A 21,682-nucleotide genomic window follows, 5' to 3' on the forward strand; every position below is an offset into this window, starting at 1 on the left:
ACACAGCACTGCACCAGCTACTAGGAAGAAAATTAACCCTATCCCAGCCAAAACCAGGACTCAAAGGCTTTTATTTAATCCCCAAACTATTGCTGAGTGCTTATTGACTCCTGTCTGCTGTGGATTTTAAGAGGCTACACACTCATTGGCCTGTGATATAGACTGACCTATAATGATACAAACCTCTCCGTCCGATGTGGCAGCTCTATTTGAAAAGTATCTAAAAAGTGCAGCACATACCTCTTCTTTGAGTTGTATTTCTTCTAACTACATTTTTTACCACAATTGCTGGTATTTTTATATTTTTAACATATTTATCATCAGAAGTATGCAGGAGACTCATATAACTCCAGTCTTTTTCTAGCTCATATGTGACCATATTTGCTTACAACTGTACATGCTCACAATTATGTGTTTGAGAAATGAGGGATATGTTTGCCCCATAATGAGTAAAGACATTCCTTCTCTCGATTTGACCCAGACGGCACTTGATTTATGGTCTTGGTTTAAGGCAGAACAAATAGCAGAGTAAGGTTATGGTGATGTTTCATGATACAGTGCAAGTCGAACTGTCCTCCTAAGCTTTGCTATGGTATTAAATCTTTGTAGGTTGAACAAACAGTGTGAGGATCTTAGCTGAAGGAGAGGGCATGTAGGATCATGGAGTGACAGCAAAGGAGACAGAAACTTACGGCATTAAGAAAAAAGTCAGGGATGGAGCACAAGGTATGAAATCTAAAAATGGTGAGTCAAGCATCGCTGTTCCAAAGCAGGCTTAACCAACACTGGCTGCTGTGACCCTGGCTTGCCCGCTGATTTCCTTTCCATATTTTTTGGTTAGCTGTGTTACTGGCTTTTTTTCCCCCACCAATTTAATGCTGAAGCGACTCTGCAAAGTCTGACAAGCACCATAGCTGTGCAAGGGAACCTGTAGGAAGGCAGCAACCGGTCACTGGCTGCAGAAAAAGGAAGGGCCTTGAAAGTGAGGATGAGGAATTCAAAACCACCAGCAAAGGAGTTGCTGAACCAGGGTGAAAGACACAGTCAGTATTGCAGAGGAGAGAGAGGACCCAGTACCAGGCTTTTAGTTGCTGGATATTACACTGGGAACGCTGGGGAAGATAAGGCTGGGCTATTGCAAATGGGAGGTGTGGCAGAGTGCACAAAATAGGATAGACTGAAAGAGCATGTTTTTGAATTTTGTATAAAGGAATAAAAGGGTAAGAGAATGTCCTGGTTTCGGCAGGGATAGAGTTAATTTCCTTCCTAGTAGCTGGTACAGTGCTGTGTTTTGGATTTAGGATGAGAACAAAGTTGATAACACACGTGTTTTAGTTGTTGCTAGGTAGTGCTTACACTAGCCAAGGACTTTTTAGTTTTCCATGCTCTACCGACTGAGAAGGCTGGAGGTGCACAAGGAGCTGGGAGGGGGCACAGCCAGGACAGCTGACCCAAACTGGCCAAAGGGACATTCCATACCATGGGACATCATGCTCAGTACATAAATTGGGGAAGCTGGCCGGGGGAGCTGCTGCTCGGGGACTGGCTGGGCATCGGTTGGCGGGTGGTGAGCAATTGTACTGTGCATCACTTGCTTTGTGTATTATTATTATGATCATATTATTATCATTATAATTTTATTTCAATTATTAAACTGTTTTTATCTCAGCCCACCAGTTTTTCTCACTTGTGCTTTTCCAATTCTCTCCCCCATCCCACCGGGTGGGGGGGAGTGAGTGAGCGGCTGCGTGGTGCTCAGTTGCCTACTGAGGTTAAACCACGACAGAGAATTACTGGATCAGGAGAACAGGGAAAGGAGCCAGATGTAGTCTAAGCTAACACATAAGGCTGCAATTAGGGCAGGTAAAGCATAGAGAGACATATTTACTATGGAACAATATAATCCTAAACCTCCAAATCTGTTAAGAGTTCATTGATTGGAGCATGAATCTGGCAGTAGGACAGGCTGTCAAAACTATCTATTGTGATTAAGGACAAAACCAACACCACCACAAAGGAAAGCACCTGAGAACAGAAGAAACATTCCTGTTTTGATGGTTGTGTTTCTCTTAATGCTTTCTTTACTGTAAAAATTGCCCCAATGTCATTCAGCATGTTTTGTGTAAAAAAATAATAAAAACCCCCACACCAATCCCTTTGGTCCGTGTTTTTTAAAATCAGCTCTGATGTATTAATCCATGCATTTAAAATCTCTATATTTGTTAGATTTATGTCAGCCAATATTTGTCTAAGTACTTCAGCTTGCATGCTGATCATATCATTTACTCTCCTGGCTGTTCACCGCCGCCTTCTTTCTGAACAATGGATACTGGAAGTTCACAGAAAGGCTAACCCTTACTGGTACTTAACCGGTGTTATTCCATGCTGTGTTGTTCCTACAGGAAATAGTAAATATGAAGCATGCTTTGGACAAATCTTTTTATGAGTTCTTTAAATCACAAGTTTTCTAATTACTGCGAGTGAGAAGTTTGTCATTCCTCAGAGCATTAGCTGGTTTCTTTGGGGCTTTTTTGAAACGGGGTTAAGACATTGGTATTTCAGAGGCTGCTGGGTTTGCGAAGAATAAGTGATTTGCTTGGCTTCCAATGGCCCTCAGCTAATTAGAAAACATATTTTGAATTCTGTATTTATTTAAGCTGCTAAGAAAACTTGTTTTGCAATGTGGGTTAAAATACCAGGAAATCATGGTCTTTCATTATTTCCCTACCAGACACCAAAATGAGTTCTGGCATAGAATTACAGCTGATATGACCAAAGTCACAAACAATTCATTTTTCCCCTAAACACCTATAGACCAACATGTGTTTTCTATAGCATCTCCGTGACTTTGCATTTGTTTTGTTTATCTAGTTCATCATTCTGCAGCTTCTCATTCCTCAGCACTGAGGTGAGATTAGTCGACCTTTGTTACAGTTCAGTAAACCAACGCAGCAGAGCAGAAAATACCTGTGCTCTTCTTTTCTCATTATTCTGGTTTAGCAGTGTTTCTGTTTGAACTATGTGTAATTCTGTATAATTACTCCAGAGTGATGTTTGCTGTGAGTGGAGAATCTGGATCTGCATGTGTCTTTTCCAGGCCACTTAATTAAGACTTGAGGTATTAATTTTTGCTTTCTTCCACTGAGACAGGATGAATACAGCTAGCGCAGCCAAAGCATAAATCAAGTTCTCCCTGATCTCTGCTGTGAACTACCGCTGTTCAGCTTTCGTTTCCTCCACAGCTCTTCCCCAGGAGAGAGGGTGCGAGAAGCTGTATTTTTCTGCAGTACGCTATTCTGCTGCTCTACTTGTCCAAGAGATGAGAAGGGCTGTCTGCCCTTTCTTGCAGCCTGAGCTGCCCTGCCGTGGACGCCTGCACCCTCCAGGGCAGCGGGCAGAGCTGGGGAGCGTGCACGCAGGCATGGCCTCCAGCCATGTCCTCCTGGTTTCCCATCAGCAGAGCCAGTTGCCGGGGGTCACAGGTATCAAATAAAGGCCTTGCGCTATACAAAACACAAACGTGACGGCATTTCAAAATTTTCCAGAGAAATCAGTATTGCTCTACAGTTACCCGGTGCAGTGACTGCAAGGTAAATGCACAGAGATTTCAGTATGAAGACAGCTTCCTTGACACAGCTGTGGTCAGAGCACTCCAAAGCACGATTTTGGCTTGTGCATTGAATTAGAGGCTGAACAGGATCTTGGTTAAACTGCTGCCTCATCCTGGTGGTTCCCACACAGGACCTGTGCTGCCCTCTGGGGCACTACTTGTTTTCTCTGTGACCCTGTTTCAGCTGCTGTCCCGCAGCCTTCGGCTGCCTGATTCAGTAGGTTTTCTCTGAGCCAGGCCAGGGAATCTCACAAAATCTAGTTGTAACTGTTTTCTTTTATGAAAGGGTAGTATATGTGTGTGTATGATGGTCCTATCCAAGCTCACTCTTAAATATAGGTAAGTGCTACCAAAAGGGAATTAGACATCCAAAGCAGCATCTTCCACATCTACCCATAGGAGATAAATAATGTTTTTACTCTGGACATTCATAATTTCCAGCTCCTCCTTCCTCTGCCACACTGGTTACTCAGATGCTCTAATCTATTTAGCAGAGCTGATGCAGCAGAGGTGATGCAACGTACGTTTGCACTCTGGGCTTTGCACAAAATAACCCCTGCTGATTTTCCTGGAAGCAAATTAGGGATGCTGATGGCATTGCACCACAGGTGTACTGGTGGGGATGGGAAAGTAGCAGCACGTGACCAGGAAGGGGGGTGATGGTGGGGTGGCAGCCGTACTGGTCTTTAACAAAGGCAACTGCTGGCAGGCTGGACAACTGTCACGATCTGCCTCACTTAAGCGCTTAATTGTAGAAGAGATGGAAACGTGTCTGAAGTGACTCAGACAGCTGTATGACCATACCCTTAAATATCAGGCAATGCTGATTTCTTTACACTCATTTTTAATCTCAGGAAAGACACCAGCTGCTCAATCTTAAGAGTGGTGCAATAAATAATAATAATGTAGCTGGCCACAAGTGTTTTGTGAGGGATTGCTCATTGCAAGTGCTAGAGAGATGGCGGAAAGACAGGTAGTGTAGGTTATTCAAAAAGCCCTGCATGCCCGCGCCCCAGCTCATGACACGTGCTATTGCCAATAAAACCCCAGGTGAGCAACTTCCCATCCTCATCAACCAGCCCTAGGAGAGAAACGGGCCAACTGCACGTGGCTTAGAGGAACAAGAAGAAGGACTGATCTACAACAGAGGTGTGAATGGATATGGGTTTTTTGTTTGGCTCATTTGCACTTCCTGAACTGTGCCCTCACTAGGCCAACCAGATTTTGGTAGTAAAATTATTGACTTTTTTTCCCTCAAGAAACCTATATTCAGGTAGCAGCTTGGCAGCAACTTGCACAGTGCTGCTTCTCGGGTGTTGTCATTTGCACTGCTGCCAAAAGGTTGTCAGTGCCCTGAGCCAGAAACCACTGTTTGCGCAGACCTCTGAGCCAGTACACACTCACCCACCGCAGCAATTCACACTTAAATTGCATTATCATATGTGTTATACAATTGTATGTGATGTAAAGCAGAGGGGAAATGCCCTGGGAGTCCAAATAAAGACCATCACAATACATAGATTTTTGTCCTTTGGACAATTTCTTGATCATAAATTAATTAGATAATCTAGGCTGCTAGTATTTACTTTTTGATGGGGCAGATTTGCTACCTACTTTCTTAATAAGGTTGCCAAAATTTGTTCTAGGCTGATGACAGGACGTATCCTCCTGATACGAGGACAAATATGTTGGAGGAAACATCGAGACTTCATTTTAGCTCATAAAATGTCTGTGTTTCATTTGATCAAATTGCATATCCTCATTACTCTGCAATGATGGCAAAACTTTTGCAGTACTTACTTAAAGTTACACTTTTCAACCCAGCATGATTGATAAGAATGCTGCAGTCTCTGGCCTGGAAACATTCCAGGTCAGGTTGGACGGGACTCTGAGCAACCTGATCTAGTTGAAGATGTCCCTGCCCACGGCAGGGGGGTTGGACTAGATGGCCTTTAGAGGTCCCTTCCAACCCGAACTATTCTATGATTCTATGAGACTGCGGTTGTAAGCCTGTGTGCAAGCTTATTTGCTTATGAAATTTTTATGTCAAGTTCAACACAGGAAGGAATAGTTCTCTCCTCCTAGGGCTTCCACCATCCTTGATGGCCCTGATGGCACCAGTGTAGGATGAGCATCCACTAGAAGTGCATCCCCTCATCCAACAGCAGTGCCACATAGCTTTAAGTGGCAGTATCACCAGGAGAAGTAACAGCTAGGAAAAGTGGTGAAATAGCTGGAGATTTAAAATTTTCCCAGTGAAGGTACATTATGGAAGGACTTTGCCTGGGGGTGATGGGAGCAGAATTGTTCTGTGGCATGGGGCACTTCCCCAGGCAGAGCCAGGAAAGGGAAAATCCTGTACTTCTCTGAGCTTTCCAAGTCCTGGCTCCCAAGCACACTTCTAGGATGGCCCAGGACAGCACGCAATAATAATTTAGTGGCTAAAGCAGCATAGCTGTTACACGCTTACTCATCCATGTTTGGGGTGTACTGTAACAAGTTTTTACTTGTCGGTAAAACTGTCAGAGAAAAAAAAAAGCCTGTTCTATGATTTAGACATTAACATCTCTGTTTTTCCAATGTGATTTGAATACATCTGTTTTTGCAGTACATTCTTGCACATTGTAAAAGAAAGAATGGATCAATTCAGACCAGAATAAATACCCACACTCTAGAAATCAAGCTAGCTTAAAGATCTCTCAGTCTGAGAGCTGAAAAAAAAAAGGTAGGTTTCAGAAAGACAGAAAAAAAGGTTTTGAAAAGAACACTGTATAGTACACTGTACAGTTGTTACTCTGTGTCTCCAACACAAAAACCACATTTTTTCACCAAATGCAGAAACATAAATGGAATTTCTAGTGTTAGCTTAAAGAGCTTATTATAAACATTAAAACAGACTCAGGATTTGCTGGCTCTGCTTCTTACAGCCGAGTACAGCCGATGCATGAAAAAGAAGTGAATAGGAAAAGAAAACTGGTAAGCAGAGAAAGTAAGAGATGAGGGAGATGAATTCTGTTTGGTGTTGGTGGCTGGAGACTAATGTCACTATTCAAAACAAAGAGGAAAAAACCCAATGAAGTGTGTCAGCATATAACCTTGCTTTTGCGGGAGAAAAATTAATATTGCACTTAGCTCACAGTCCATCTTGGACAGGCATACTTGCTGTGACAGACATGCTTCCAACTTTAATATTAAAGGCTGTCACAACTTTAAAAAAAATCTGATTTCCATAGGTTGGAAATAGTAATACAGGTCTGATCGTGCTAGGTAACTCTCTCTGCTCCCTGAAGAAACACAACCCCCCAAAAAAAGTTCACAGGACAAATACATTACTCTTTGATAATCCTCCATTGCCATATATTAAGAGGAGTTTTCTCTGATGGTTACAGTTGAGGAGTGCAACCAGAGTTGTGTGGAAGCCTAAGTTACTGCTGCTGTCATGTTTGGTCCATTTCACTCCTCTGTGTGCGTGGCTCCTTGGGGAAGCACAGAGGTACAGGGCAGGTGTACAGAGAAATTACCTCAGAATATTCTTGCAGTTTCCAATATTGTTTCACTTTGCGTGGAATAGAATTACGGAAAACAAGAGAGGAAAAAAGTAGTAATGTCAGCAAAACTCCTAAATATGATTTCAGGCATTGCTCAATAGGCCTGCCTTTGATACTGGGCTGTCTTACAGACTCTTCTTCATATACCTGGTGGAAAATTAACTGGTTTTGGATGGGCTACTATTTAGCAGGTCAACTTTTGGATCCGGGTTACATCTGGTAGCACAAGAAGGGAAATGGAGGCAGAGGATGGGCTATAAGCAGAAGGAGGGAGTAACTGAGTATGGGAGCTCTCAATAGCCAGCTCTGAGCACCCTTGTTTCTTTAGTCCTAACCCTAATCCAACTCTTGTGCTTTCATTAGTTCAATTAGACCCCAAAACACAAATTGTTTTCATGGGAGGGGTTACTGTGATGGTCAAAGCGTGATTTCAGAACCAGAAATGTATGAAGTGTTGAAGACATGTTCCCACATCAAGAAGTTTAAGTCTTTCAGCTCAGCAACCATCTTCCTTATAGCCGTTACCGTTGGTCAGTCTTTAGAAGGCTGACCATTTCCAAATCAGCTAAGGAGGATTTTTTTTTTTTTTTTCCATGTGTGCGGTTAGTGGCATCGCTTAGAACTGTTTTGGGGGAAAACGCAGAAGGACATCTCTTCACACTAGTATCATAAGCCAGTGTCATAAAGCATTTATTTTTCACATGATTCATCTGTGAGAGAAGGTTCATGGTTCATTACGTATGTTGTGGAAACAGCTGTTAGGACAAGCTGACTTTCTTCCCACCTTGCCCTTGCTCCGGAATGCAGCCACGTGTGCATGTTGCCACGATAGCAAGCTGTAAGTGTGGTAAGGATTCAGAGCTATATTTTGCCCTGCATGTCAGGTCCAGCCTGTAAGGTTATAATTAAGTTACTCATTACCTTTTCTTCTTGGAAGAAGCCCTTGTCTATCTATCTGTAGATAGTCCGAAGAGCTGGTTTTTAATTTTGTACCTGAGAGCACATTGGAATGATTTTCCTTTAATCTCCTGCTAAGCACTGCTAAAATGCCTACTCCATGGAAAATGACCTTATCAATACCATTAAGTGAGAACAGCAGTTGAAAAGGCCTTTATTGTACAGTCCAAACTACCTGCATTGCCAAAGACTAATAAATCCTTGTTATGAAGCTTGAATAGAAGGTCACACCTCCAGAATAGGATGCACTTGCAACATCATGATGCATCATGACATGAGCTTGCTGTTTGTTATGTAAAGCCTGGGAAAAGGTATCTTTTCAACTTCAAGAACACAACGAACTTTTAAGCAGTATCCAAATGAACTCAGTACAGAAATTGGCAAGGCAAGAGGGTCACATACACAATAAAATACATTGGCACAGGCTCCACACACAATGGACAATAGGAAAAAAAATGGGAGGGGAAAGAGCTAACTAGGCTGAATTCACAGAGGCTGGCAGCTAGTGAGCCTAGTCAGTACGAAATGTACACGGAGGGCGATAATTTCTAGGACCCTCTCTTCAAGAAGCTAATTTCCAAGTTTTTTGGCCCAGATGTCTACTTATTAAACAGCCATCCAACTCAGGGTGGTTATTCCTTCCATCAACAGTAACACGCTTGGAAAGGTGTTTGGACCTTCCAGGAGAGGGAACATTTTTGGCACAAATACTGCCCATTGTGGGGAAAAAAAAGTAAAGTGATTCCTGCAAAGCATTTGTAACTTCAGTAGGGGATAGCTGGAATATTCTTATACTGTTTGTATTAGAAACATGAGCTTGGGGAAGGCTTCACTAACATACTATTGCCTTGAATTCCTGTTCGAGGTCTGCTTGCTAAGATGCTGCAGCCCGACCACTTGTTTGTAAATTATAATGGAGATGATGGCAGGTACGGAAGACAGACAAAAGCTTCTGATTATTATACCAATCCTGCTGGTCTCCTCTCAGATACACTTTTCTAATCAGTTCCTTCTTGGGATCATCCCCTTTGAGTGTCCTACCAATTGCAGGTGTAGATGAGGGCTCCCAACCACGCTGCCGTAAGGATGTAGGCCTAGTCACCCAAATAATTTTAGATTTAATCTAAGCTGAGTAGGCACAGTATCGCTGGGCAGTTTGACTAAATGGAAACTTGAGGTTCAGTAGAAGCCACCAGCAGGAAAATCAGAAGGTCTAAAGAACAACTATGTATGTCTCAGTGAAATGCCTATATTTTGGACAGGAATAGTTATAGGCATCATAACATTGTGTGAAGCTCAGGGAGTAAACTCTCATAAGTGCTGCTGAGTTAGTGCATATAGAGTAGATTGTTTTGTTATATGCATTTGACTGATTTTTTGTTAAAATCCAGGAAGGCTACTGATAAACAGGGAATAACTTAAGAGAAAATTAAATTAAGTTTTCTGGCATATATTTTGTTGTGGTTGTTAGCTGAACAACAGGCTATTATGAAGCTCTACAATTATAAAATTGTGTTACACTGACATTATAACCCAAGAAAGCAAAAAAACCCATCCCTTTCGTAAAGTCTCATTACCTGCAACCACGTTTAGCAGAAAGCTCCATGGGGTTCAAACCATAAACCTGGAAGTGTCAAATGAGATTAGCCAATTTTCCCACTTGAGCAAATTTGCACGTCAGACTTAGATAGTCTCACCAGGCAAACTGAAAGCAGGTGCTGGCAAAATCCTTTCAAACGACATTATTCCTCTGCTGTTTACAGAAGCACACACACAGGCACGGAGCACAAAAGAAACTGTTTGCTCAGTTTTCTGTTTAAATAGCCAGCTTCTTCATGATCTTTATTGCACATCACACCTGCTCTCTAAATGTAAGATCTCCTATGTTCTTGGGAGTAACACCTCACTAGCAGCTGCAGCTGAACCAGCTGAGCAATAGCCCGCAAAGGCCTGGATAGCACCAACCCGGAGATTTCTTTAGCATTTGTCAGCTGACTATGAGCTAGAAACTCGGAAATGAAAGTGCAGGCATAGCAGGAAGCAGAGAGCATTACTGCACGCCTGCATGAAGGTTCAGGTGAAAGCAGTGATAGTATTGAAATCAAACACATGCACACACACACACACACAAAACTGTTCGTCTCTTCTGCAAATGCTAAAGTGAGTTACTACCTTTCATTTTCTGCTGAGAGGGGGCTTTACAATACTTCTCCTTGTTGGAGTACTAGCTGCATCCTTCACACCAACAGTATGATAAACTTGATAACCCTCAGCCCAAGCCAGTTCAGGCAACTAATTTGGCAGAAAACTAATGCAACCGCCCCTCAACCCAACCAGCCTCTCCAAACCCTCATTACTTTTTTCCCCTCTGTTCTGCTATCTGTGAAAATGCACAAGAAAATAACAACTGGGGATATGGAAGAGGGAAGAAAATGAAAGTACTCTTCCTCTTGACAGCAGCCAGAAGATAGAATTCCCAAACATCAGAAAATCATGCCTATAAGATACTTCCATGTCCTGTGTCCCCCTGCCCCAGCGACTCTTAGGTATTTGGTACACATTCATACCAGTGAGGTAGAAGAAACCACTTTGAATTAGTCTCGCCAGGCCAGGATGTAAGGACTCCACTTGCTGGACATTGCCAGAATGTACGTGGAAAAGTCATGTCTTGTGTATGACTCCTACCCACAACCGCCAAAGTGTCTAAGGAGTTTCCTCAAAATTCATTTTCTGAGGAAGAAAATCAAGCAGTTGGTTGGTTGGTTGTTTTTTTTTCCTCCCTTAGAATAAGCACTCACATGAACTGAAGAAGGTTGGGCTAAAAGAAAAAATAATTGGGTCACCAATTGCAATTAGAGAAAAATTAGTGATGTACCCCTGTTGCCTTCCATACATCTGTAATTTCAAAGCATCTTGCCAGAACCTGGTACTACTGCTAGGTCCTTCACGGCTGGTAGAACCCAATTGTTGCTTTTCCAGCCTCTATGCTGTGAAGGAAAACAGACAGGCAAAATTTGAAAAACAAAACCAAAAAGAAATAAGAAAATCGGCTTTTAAAATCGGATTTCCAGGCAGCCTATGCAGCAAATTATAAGTGGTAGTTATTAACACCGCGTCCTAAACATTTGGTGTAGATTTCTGACTTCCCTGAAGTCGCACATCTTTCCTACCTATTTCTACAAACTAGCACTTCACCTTTGCCAAACAGCAAAACCCCTCCTCGTGGCCTTTGTTTGCACTACCTGCCTTAGATGCTGGGAGGAGAGCGCCCTTACCCTTTGCCCGACTCCCACCCTCGCAGGAAGCAGCTTTTCCTTGCTCATCACTGCTGGTGTTACCCCCCTCCCAAACAGGATTGGGGCAAGCCCCTCCTCTTCAGTCACAAGATTGAATCGCAGGATTGAAACCACTCAACTCACACTTCCAAACTTCGCCTCTGCAGGGTCTTGTGTGAGCTCTGTCTCCCAGCTTGGAAGGACCGCAGTACTACACACTGCCCAGCTACTGACTTCTGAACAGTATGACACCCTCGAGACGGCCTCCTCCTCCTCCCTCTGGGAAAAGGAGGAGCGAGGATACCCACTGAAGAGCAGGTGGCCACATTGGATTGTGCCAGTGAGCTGAGGTGACCACAGAGTCACATGCGCCAAGTGCCGCTTCTTTATTTGGCGTGTAATTTGCTTCTCCTCCGCTTGACAGACGGTTACACCTTTGTCCAGACTCACCTCCCCTGGCACGCTGCCGCAATGGGCTAAAGGGCACGCATCCACCTCTGATTACTCATTCAATATGGTGATTATTCTGTTCGCTTATGGCTAATGATAAGGGTTTGGCCTGCCTGCTTTACATAAGGCACATGCCAAATATTCTCTCTCCCCCCTTGTTTTTCTATAGCAAAGTACATCCTTGCTGATGTAATGGAGTAACAGGCTAACTCAGTTCAGCTGCTGAATATAATCAAGTTTCCTTGAAGTTCCTTTAATAAAGATGACTTGTGGCATCAATTTTTAAACCATAAGCAGAACTACAGACTTCTGTAACTGATACAGAATTAGAGGGAGGGAAGTAGAGAAGAAGGGAGAGGATGAGGTCAGAGTCCAAAACGTTGCAAAAGCTGTGTAACCGTGGAAGAAGAGTAGGGAAAAGGATGGAAAAAAGAAGAAAAAGACAGCTTAATTCAACAGTTTTCCTGTGGAACCAAGTATTACAATCATCTCATGACAGCTGAGGAAGGAAAGGCAGAGGCTGCAACAGGGAGAACAGTCAAATCTCACAGATTTCTGACAGACCATGCTCAGATGGAAACTTGAGCCAGGCAGGCACATTAGAGAGCACACAGGGCTCTCTCAGCTGCCTCAACATTACAATACTCATCCAATATCCTGCAAGGAGGAATCACCTGAGAAAACTATCAACATTTCCTCAAAACTCCGGGGTCCAAATTTGCTCCTACTGTTGCAGTCTGGGAAGACCTCGAGTACAGCAGAGTAAGAGGAAGCACATCAGCAGGATGCAGTTCCTAACCCTTTGTGTTGGGTACTGGGTTTTGCACAAACTTTGTACTGTGAGGTATGAGCCCACCCAGATCATGAGTGTCTGTCTGACTAAAACTGATGGATGGAATTGGGTTCATCCAAATTATAGTACTGAGTCACTTGTTTTAAAAAAGTTTATTTAAACAAAGTAGGTACATTTCACAGAAATGGTTATAAAATGCATAGCATATTATAAACAATACTGTTACTTTACAGATACTAGTTGTTATTATCCTAAATACTGCTTTTTAAAAACTAACCAGAAATGAGAAAGCTAAAATCCCCAGTTATACCTTCTTAGGCACTGTGAAAAAAATAGTATGATATAACTAAGCAGGTGTCCACTTTTTCATTCACTCTACTGATTGTATTGCTGCATCATTAATTCACAAGTTCCTATTATGTGGAAATATCTGGTCCCTGGAGTCAGATACCAAGACTAGACTTCCATCAACTGGAACACAAATTGCACTTGCTCAGCTGACCAAAACCCCATGCAACTCCAAGGAAAGCTGACTGAGTTAATCTTCACACAGATTAACTTAATGGACAGAGACTGTATGAGTGGACAAAAAAACGTAGCAGTTCTAAGTTGTGCAGATATGTCACACCCATACTGCTATTCATAAGCAACTCGACTGTAAGTTGGCGAGTCCATACATATTTCAAGCTTAACTTCAATAGAAATTGAATGCCCAGTAGAAACAGACCTTCCCCTCAGCTGTGATGCAATGCCACAGAATGCAGAACTGAGCCTTTTTACAGCACCCGAGAACTGAGCACACCTCGAACATTCAGAACTTCACATAACCAAATCCAGAGGTGTCTGTTTTCTGATCTTTGGGATGCCAGGGCACAAATAAGTAAAAATGAAGAGCACAGCACCAATCAATAACTGTAGCTGAGACAGATACCAGCTCATTCACACAAGACTTCAGCACGTGAGTCATGACTGAAATTCTTCCCGTTTAAACTTCAGTGACAATAGGCAGAAAGCAAATGCTGAGGTAAAAGGAGTTGCACCAGGTTTGCACTGGTGTAAGCAAGTCTAGAATCAAGCAAGCTATAAAATGCATTAATTCACACACAGTAGAGAAAGAAAAATCCCCTTATTTTCAAAACATATAGATACAGGTAGACCAAAACATATATGTTTTCAAAACATATAGATATATGCTCAAGAATAAACTGACCTTCTGCATTATGACATGAGCTTTACAGTAGTTTAAGCTTTGCTTGGACTGAAAATAAAGAAGCTTGAGCTCTGGCCAGCAGAGCTCCTTTGGAACTGTTTGTCAAGAAAAAAGAATGAGGTCTGAAGCAGTCCAAGAACATCAATGTTTCATTCACCATCTTCAAGTAGTTTTTGTAAGTTGTTCTGTATCTTAGAAAAAGAGAAAAATAATTGGGAGGCAGGAAGTGTTATACAGCATTTAAAAAAAAAAATATCAAGACATGCTCTTCAATGTACTCTGTGTGCACGTTAATTGTCACAACTATTCATACCAATGGTATTCATGTTAAATGCTCTCTGCACAGAGTCAAAGGAAACATCTGGATACGATCAGCCAGCAGCACACCTAGCTTTCATATTATGAGTATCTCCTGCAATTTCCTCCTACAGATTCTCTCCTTCATTAGGTATGAGAAAGTAAGACACAAAAAAAACTAGAGCTAGAAACAAAGGCACAAGAAACCCAATTATTTTCAACTTGATCAAAACCCAATAAAAGCCTCAAACTTCAGAGTTGCAGCTCTTAGGTTTAAGTGGATAATTCAAATAGTTTTGTAACAGCTTCAGCTACACAGCCGGCTATAACGTGTGCACAGCAAAACAAGGTCTTCTAACCATTAGCAGACATGTCCCATTTGCCAGATTTAGTGTATTGATTGTGGGTTATCTTCCCTTAGTTACGCTGAAGGCAATGCCAGCCAGTTGCATCCTCAAGGATGATTTACACAGACCTATTTTACACAGCCTATTTATCCACCTTTCATCTCCTTGTCATTAAAAGCAGAGAGCAGGGAATATAGTGGGTCACATCCCCTGGCACAGGTGTACTCTTATCTTAGTAACTAGCAGTCACTGGCTACAGAAGGTTTAGTCACAGCTAGTTTCAAACTTTAATTTGAGGAGCCATTGTACTTCCTGTTCAAGGATACCACTTCTTAATCCTACCTCATGATTTCTAGCCTGGATGCACACCTTTGTCAAGAGGGGCATTTTGGGGAATGGAAAATGATAAGAAGCATCTGATTTTGTAAGAGTCACTTAACGCATTTCATTTTCACAAGTTTCGTTTTCGTGAGTTTCGTTTTCACAAGCTACGTTAGAGTAAGGGAATGAGTAATATTAGGCCACGTTTTCCCTCCCCCAATTTAATGCTTTATGTTCTGATAGACACGGTGCATGTTAATAAGCTGTTAAATATACTTAAATGCCAAAGCAAAATTCTGCTAAGCCACGGTAATTCCTTGGCTCCAAGTATGAAGTAGAGCTTGTAAAAATCACAAGGTCACATAGAAAAAGTCATTGCAACATACTCTCGCACTGAACATTTTTTAACCAGAAAGTCGTTTTCAGTTTTTAACCTAGATAATTTCTATGCTCTAGTTTACAATGCTGTGGTCGCACAGCAAGTAAGGAGAGAGACAAGTTATACTGGAACTTTTACGCTACCTTTGCTGCTGAAGCCAGCTGAAGCCAATTACCAGCACTTTTCACTAAGGCATATGAAACAGTTCAGCAACTGCAGTAACTTTGCTCAGAGAACATAAAGCTGTTAGATTTCTACCAGTTTTGCAGTACAAGAGTAGGGTCAAACATCCTGTTCTAACCACTGCTCATCTAGATTAGAGAGGACTGGGATGTGGCAATATGCAGCTACAGGCAATACTCATTTAGCTTGTATACACAGCAGTTGATTGTGTCTTGAGTATTTGGCAAATACAAGGTAAGACTTTAAAGGTCCAATCCTCTAGACACTAACTGAAAAAAGCACATGACTTAAGACTAATTCAGGACAGAGGGTCACTTCTCTGGGAACAGCTGAATGATCCGACCATCCAGCTGCCTTGTACTGCATCTCCAAGCAGAGACTATATAAGGGAGTGGGAAAGTGCCTAGCCCTGCTGCAAAGTGCTGGCTGGCTTCCCGCTTAAATGAAGTGAAGGTCTCTTATGAACCATCTTGCCAGTCTGTCCCAGACAGCTGGAAAGCAGTAACCTCTTAAATGACCTAATTTGGCTAAAGAATGTATCTGGTGATCATCTGGTAAGCTTTTTCCCCTTGTATTCATACAGATATTATCCAGAGCACACAGAGGGGTTATGCTAGCGATACCCTAGACTTCTACAGCCAAAGGGTGGAGATGTGGGGGGAGAAAACTCTTTTTGGCAGTCTTTGTAAAGCCTATACCACAGAGGTAAACAGTGATATTATATAATCCTAGCCTTATGCTATTTGGGAAACTTGGTTTGGGAAAAAAGGTGTTGAAAGACCTTGGCATGCACTTAGTTTTAGAAACAGAGGCAAAAATATCCCATGTGCCTTAAGCACCTAGGAATTCAAGTAACTTTTGTTTTCGGCTCCACTAATACTTTTTTCCATGCTTGGCCAGCGTATGTGTTCCCAACACATAACATTTCATACACCTGTACTGGCTGCAGTTGTCAAGGTTTGGGGGCAGGGGCGGGACAGGGGGCTGCAGGGGCAGCTGCCGTGGGAAGAGGCCGGGGCTGCCCCGTGCTAGGCACAGCCGTTCCAGCAGCCTCCAATGGACCTACTGCAAGGCACAGCTGAGTCCCTCAGCCAAGATGGTGGTGGAACCTCTGGGAAAGTGTATTTAAGAAAGGAGAAAAACACCAAACAGAGAGAGGAGGAGAGTAAGTGGGTGAGAAACAGCAGAAGGAACAGCAAGGTCTGAGAAGTAGAAGGGGGAGGAGGTGCTCCATGGCAGAGAAGACGTCCACACTACAGCCCATGGAGAGCCCACACCAGAGCAGGGGGTTATTTCCTGAATAACTGGAGTCCTCAGAGGAGCCCACGCTGCAGCAGGGGGAAAATGGGGGAAGAAAGGAGCAGCAGAGAGAAAATTGTTATGTACTGAATGTAATCTCCAACCAGCCCCACTTGGGGGGCAGGGAGTGGGGTGAGGAGTCAGGAGCGAAGGAGTGAAGTTGAGCCTGGGACAGGGGTGAGGAAAGGTATTGTTCTGTCATTTGTCCTTGTTCTCACTACTCAAATCTATTTTAACTGGCACTATATTAAATTGATTTTCCTGAAGTAGAGTCTGTTTTGCCTGCGATGGTAACTGGTAAGCAATCTCCTTGCCTTTATCTTGACCCACGAGCTTTCTTATCCTATTTTCTCCCCCTGCCCTGCTAGGAAGGGGGAGTGGGAGAGTGGCTGGGTGGGCATCTGACTGCTGGCCAAGGTTAGCCCACCACAACACCTAAAGTGGAAATAAGGTCTGCACACCCACTCTTGTTTTGCATAGGTTTCCAACTTAAGTCAGCAAGTGCATTTAGTTTTGCAATTAGAGAATGGTAAAAAGTAAAGGTCAGGTATACGGAATTACACAACTGGTATAGCAGCATTTGTGTTACTAAAGTGAAACCGGCAGATTCCAGCCACTTCATATGAAGAGGCTGACTACATATGAAAGCCACCATCATTTTTCTTAATCAAAAACCCAAAAACTCAAACAAAAGTCCCAGACAGAAAATTTCATCAAATAGTAACAAAGGTTAAGTTCAGAATCCTTAGCCTTGATGAACCAAAAAAAAAAAAAAAAATTTAGTTGATTACATGCAATAATCACCCCTGAAGTGTCCAGTTTATTAGTATTCCTGGTTGTAAGCCTCAGGTCAAGGCAAAACATTTACACATACCAATGTTGTACACGGGCTAATTTGTAGTCCAAAAAATTGTCCTTTGTGTCTAGCAAGACATGCCAGCTTCTGGTATCAAATCTGGGGGTAAATCTTGGCACTATGGCACAGACCATAGAAATTCAGCAAGAAACTGATTAGTGTATCAGCATTTGCATTACATCAATAGGAAGTTACCTTTTCCAATTTTATAAGATTAGCAGTTAACTCATCACAAAGGGCATCAGCATTAATTTGCAGATGAGATCCCAAGCCTTGGCGCACTGGATGTCTGTCAAACAGAATGAAGAAGTAAGTGTGACAGAAGTGAAAAAGAGGAAAACAGGACTGAGAGATACATGTAGATGGGAATACAACAGCGGTATTGTGAACTGTACTTGTTTACAGAAACAAAGGCCCAAGTCACTTTTGCACTCTTGACTACATTCTTTATGTGGTCTCATTCTCCAGAAGTTTGGATGGAAAACTTTACAGCCATTTTCACTGGAAATAAGTTGAAAAGTTGCGTAAGTTCCATGTCCTGTGACTTGCAGGAAATCAAAAAGCCCAACCCCTTGATACTGTAGAAGTGTACATTAGATCATCCTGTATCTTGTACTGTTTGGGATCAGAGCAACAGAAAACAGGACTTTCTTGTATAAGAGTGCTTCAGAAGAGGGACACAGCATCCTGCTAATCAAAACGTGCCAAAAGTGGGAAAATGGCTTTTGACATTGCCTACTGTTGGAGGTAGGTTTATCCCTCTCCTTGCATTATTGTTAAAATATAAATGCAAGTCTTTTTAAGATAAAGAACTATTTCCTCCCTATTCCTTTTTTATCAAGAACCTAGCTCTGTCTTCTGACACATGCATGCAAGTCCTAGTGCCTTCTGCCGAAGACAGCTGAGAGCAGCTGGATCAGTACGACCACAAGTGCATTGTCAGAGTGACCTGTTCGTCATGGATGGGTCATCAAAGAAAGCTGAATTAAGACGCACCCTTACTCAAGAACTTGCTACAGGCTTGAAACACTTTGCAGAATGTTCCACTCAGCCTGGGTACAGCTCTGGCTTGAATTTTACTCTCCCCCTCTGTTTTTCAGGTGGTGCTTCTCAAGCTGTTAGCGTTCCCACTCACGCTGCATGTAGCTGCAGGTTTTGCAGTGAGATTTATAAATTACTTTCAAGCCATATTTTTCAGAGCAGCCCAGAAAAAAAATCAGTTATAAGAAGGAGAGAAGAGTTAATGCAAAATTTAATCTTGAATAAACTGATTAGTATTCTCAGCAGTATCCAGTTAACTGCCTTCTGTCCTAAGAGAGGAACAGGAAGCTGATACAACTTACAGTGGCATAGTGCTGTGGTGTATGCCCCTGCACTGCCTCTTCATCTGACGTTTGCATATTTCCTATCCATACAACATAGAGATTAAAAAAAAAAACCAACGCAGCGGCAGATGACATCCATGACTCTAGCCACAGGATGAAACTATTGCCCCCTTCCCTATTTCCTGGTCAAATACATAAAGAACCTCCTCTTGGTGTGTTCGGATTTTTTTGGTTTGGTTTGGTTTTGTGGTGTGGGCTTTTTTTGGGGTTTGTTTTTTTTTTTTAAATTTATTTTATTGTAGCAAGACAGGGTATCAGTTTATAAAGCGGATATAGGCAGGCCAAAGCTTTAGAAAACATTCTACAAGCGAGTCAGATGTATTAGCCGAAAGATTATGAAGAACCTTCTTGTCATCTTAGGCTAATCAAATGACATTAAGACCGAAGACAGAAGTTATACCTTTTCCACAGAATCATTGCTCTGGAAAGGAACTGCTCACTTCAGCAGTTTACACTTAAGTTACTCACAGCTACCTGAAACATTCTCAAGGTAGTATTACACCATGATATATCACATTTGTACTAGAAGTCTTAAACAGAAAGCTGTGAGATGAGGCAGGTACAGATACAAGAACTACAGGACACTAAAGTATCACAAGGGCACTACAGTTTCACAGTGGTTTCTGAAGAAAATAGATGAGCATGACAGATACTGGAAAAAGATTTTAAAACCCCCAAATTTTACAGAGTTTATCTTACTCCTTAATATGTGAATCAAAGGATGTGATGGAAATAAGACGTTCTTCCAGGACACTGATTTTATATCTCATGTAGAAGGTAGAAAATATTAATATACAAACACTGTAAAAGACAAAAATAAGGTACATCAGTTAATGGAAATTTTAGAGGTACCTAACAAATTTAATGTTAAAAGCCATTTAAATTGTTACTTGTACATGTTGAATAATAAAGGTATCATTCTTAGAACCACCTCAGGGATACCCATCAGTAGCATTCAGACAGTTCTGAAAATCTCAGCCTTGAGTATGGCTTTGCTAAGTGACATGTAAAATGAACTTGCAAGTAGTTAAACCCTTTTAACATTTCCTGAATCGAAAGACCCTTTGCTTTTAAAAGTAAAAGGTCTGTTAAGTAAGCCTGCCCCACCACTTCTACTTCTGAAAAGTATAAAGGCCACAATTCCCAATAATTTCCTTTTTTCAAGTGAAGCTTAGATTATATTAATCTACATAAACATAAGAAAACCCTAGTATTTTGACAATCTTGAAATTAATTGCTAACTTACAGAACTGCGTAAAATATAAGTACATGGTTCAGAGATAAAAGCTTCTGGGACTTCACTTTGTGGAAGAACCTGAAGGCTTCAGAATTGCCTGCGAGAAAAAGAATCAAGTGTTACTTTGATCAAAGCAGACCACGGCACACAAACGGTGTTTTGAAGCATGCAACAGATAATATAAACAGAGGGATAAACAAGAAAGAGATCTTCCAAATTATGTGAACTGACATAACTATGCAAACTTATCTCAACTAACTCCAGCTGAAGATCTGCCCTTGACTCCGTACCATTTCGAGGACTGTTTTGGGCTTTTCCGTCAGGTCCACGTTTACTGTGTGCATCTGAACGGACAGACTTTGCCTCAGTCTTGGAAACTTTCAAGTGAGTCTGTGTCTCAACGACATGATAATCTGTGAAAAGCAAGATTTTTAATAAAGCTGAAATATGAAGTCAAAGGAAGCTGTTGGTAGCTTACGTTAGTCAAGGAGTAGAGAATTTTGAAAGGTGCATTTCTGGACTTGGATAGAAAGCAGCAGTTGGTTTAGTAGCCTTAAAACATTTTGCATAGTAATTCCACATGATCACAAAATATAAAGAAGCACCTGAACTGGAAGAGGAGGATGTATGCTGCATTTATATTTCCAGATCCTTTGAAAGATGACAATCTCTGCAAACTTTGAAGGTTATCACTGAATTTCCAGTCAGAAGATTATACAGACACAAAAGTAATCTCTCAAAAGGACTGAATATGCTAGAGTAATGATTCCAAATAACTTTAATAGCAACATCAAGTGGAGATACTGCATTGTCACTTCATAAAGGAGATTATAGCTCCCTTTCCTGACTGTTTTTAAAATACAGACAATGTCTTGAAATAGATGGGACAGAAAAATCCGGTCACACTCAGTTCTGTTCATGCTTCACTTGCACACCCTGGACCGCTCTAGTGATGCACAAGAAACAGAATCATGAATGACAGATGTGTTCCCCCCACTCCTCAATTGCTTTTTCTAGGGTGATTCTTTAACTGGATATTGTTTTTTTAATTGTGGAAAAGGACAACGGAAAGGTTTGAAGTAGTTATTAGCTGTAAGGAAGTAAGACAGCAAGTTAAATCATTATTCAGAAGCATTCACGTGGCAAGTGATGACACCACAATTTAGTTACTGCTTCACAAACACCACCAAACAATTAAAAATACACACACAGTAAATACCAAAGGCCAATGAAAGCAAATAGCCCCAAATCATACCACTGAACAAAGACACACAGGAAAAAAGAAGAGTTAATTAAAACTAACGTGACAGAAAACTGCTATTAAGAAAAAAATATAGTACTTCATTTAAAAGTAATGGTAAGAGTTTCTTATTAGACAAATTCTTTTATAGTCAAGATGGAACCTGGAGTAATAATAGCATAACAACACATTAATATGTTAATATATATTAATTGTACAGCAGAATAATACCCTAGGTTTTGCTAATAACATTCAGCATGTGTTACATAAAACAAGTTCTGCTGTACTTATTAAC

At 41.7% G+C, this 21,682-nt stretch overlaps 1 protein-coding gene across 1 annotated transcript in view; it reads right to left on the minus strand.

Moving 5' to 3' along the window:
• Nucleotides 1-13,554: 13,554 nt before the first annotated feature.
• The window catches only part of GRAMD3 (GRAM domain containing 3), a 43,570-nt gene continuing 35,442 nt past the window's right edge, over nt 13,555-21,682 (minus strand). Inside the window, exons 10-14 of the mRNA XM_009321099.1 lie at nt 20,438-20,560; nt 20,157-20,244; nt 19,610-19,711; nt 17,721-17,814; nt 13,555-14,034 (exon numbers count right to left, since the gene is read on the minus strand). Of these exons, the coding sequence (XP_009319374.1) occupies nt 13,993-14,034; nt 17,721-17,814; nt 19,610-19,711; nt 20,157-20,244; nt 20,438-20,560 (449 nt within the window). The 3' untranslated portion in view covers nt 13,555-13,992. The remainder of the gene's footprint in view (nt 14,035-17,720; nt 17,815-19,609; nt 19,712-20,156; nt 20,245-20,437; nt 20,561-21,682) is intronic.

The sequence above is a fragment of the Pygoscelis adeliae genome, unplaced genomic scaffold (assembly GCF_000699105.1).
Source record: "Pygoscelis adeliae isolate BGI_AS28 unplaced genomic scaffold, ASM69910v1 Scaffold83, whole genome shotgun sequence".
NCBI lineage: Eukaryota > Metazoa > Chordata > Aves > Sphenisciformes > Spheniscidae > Pygoscelis > Pygoscelis adeliae.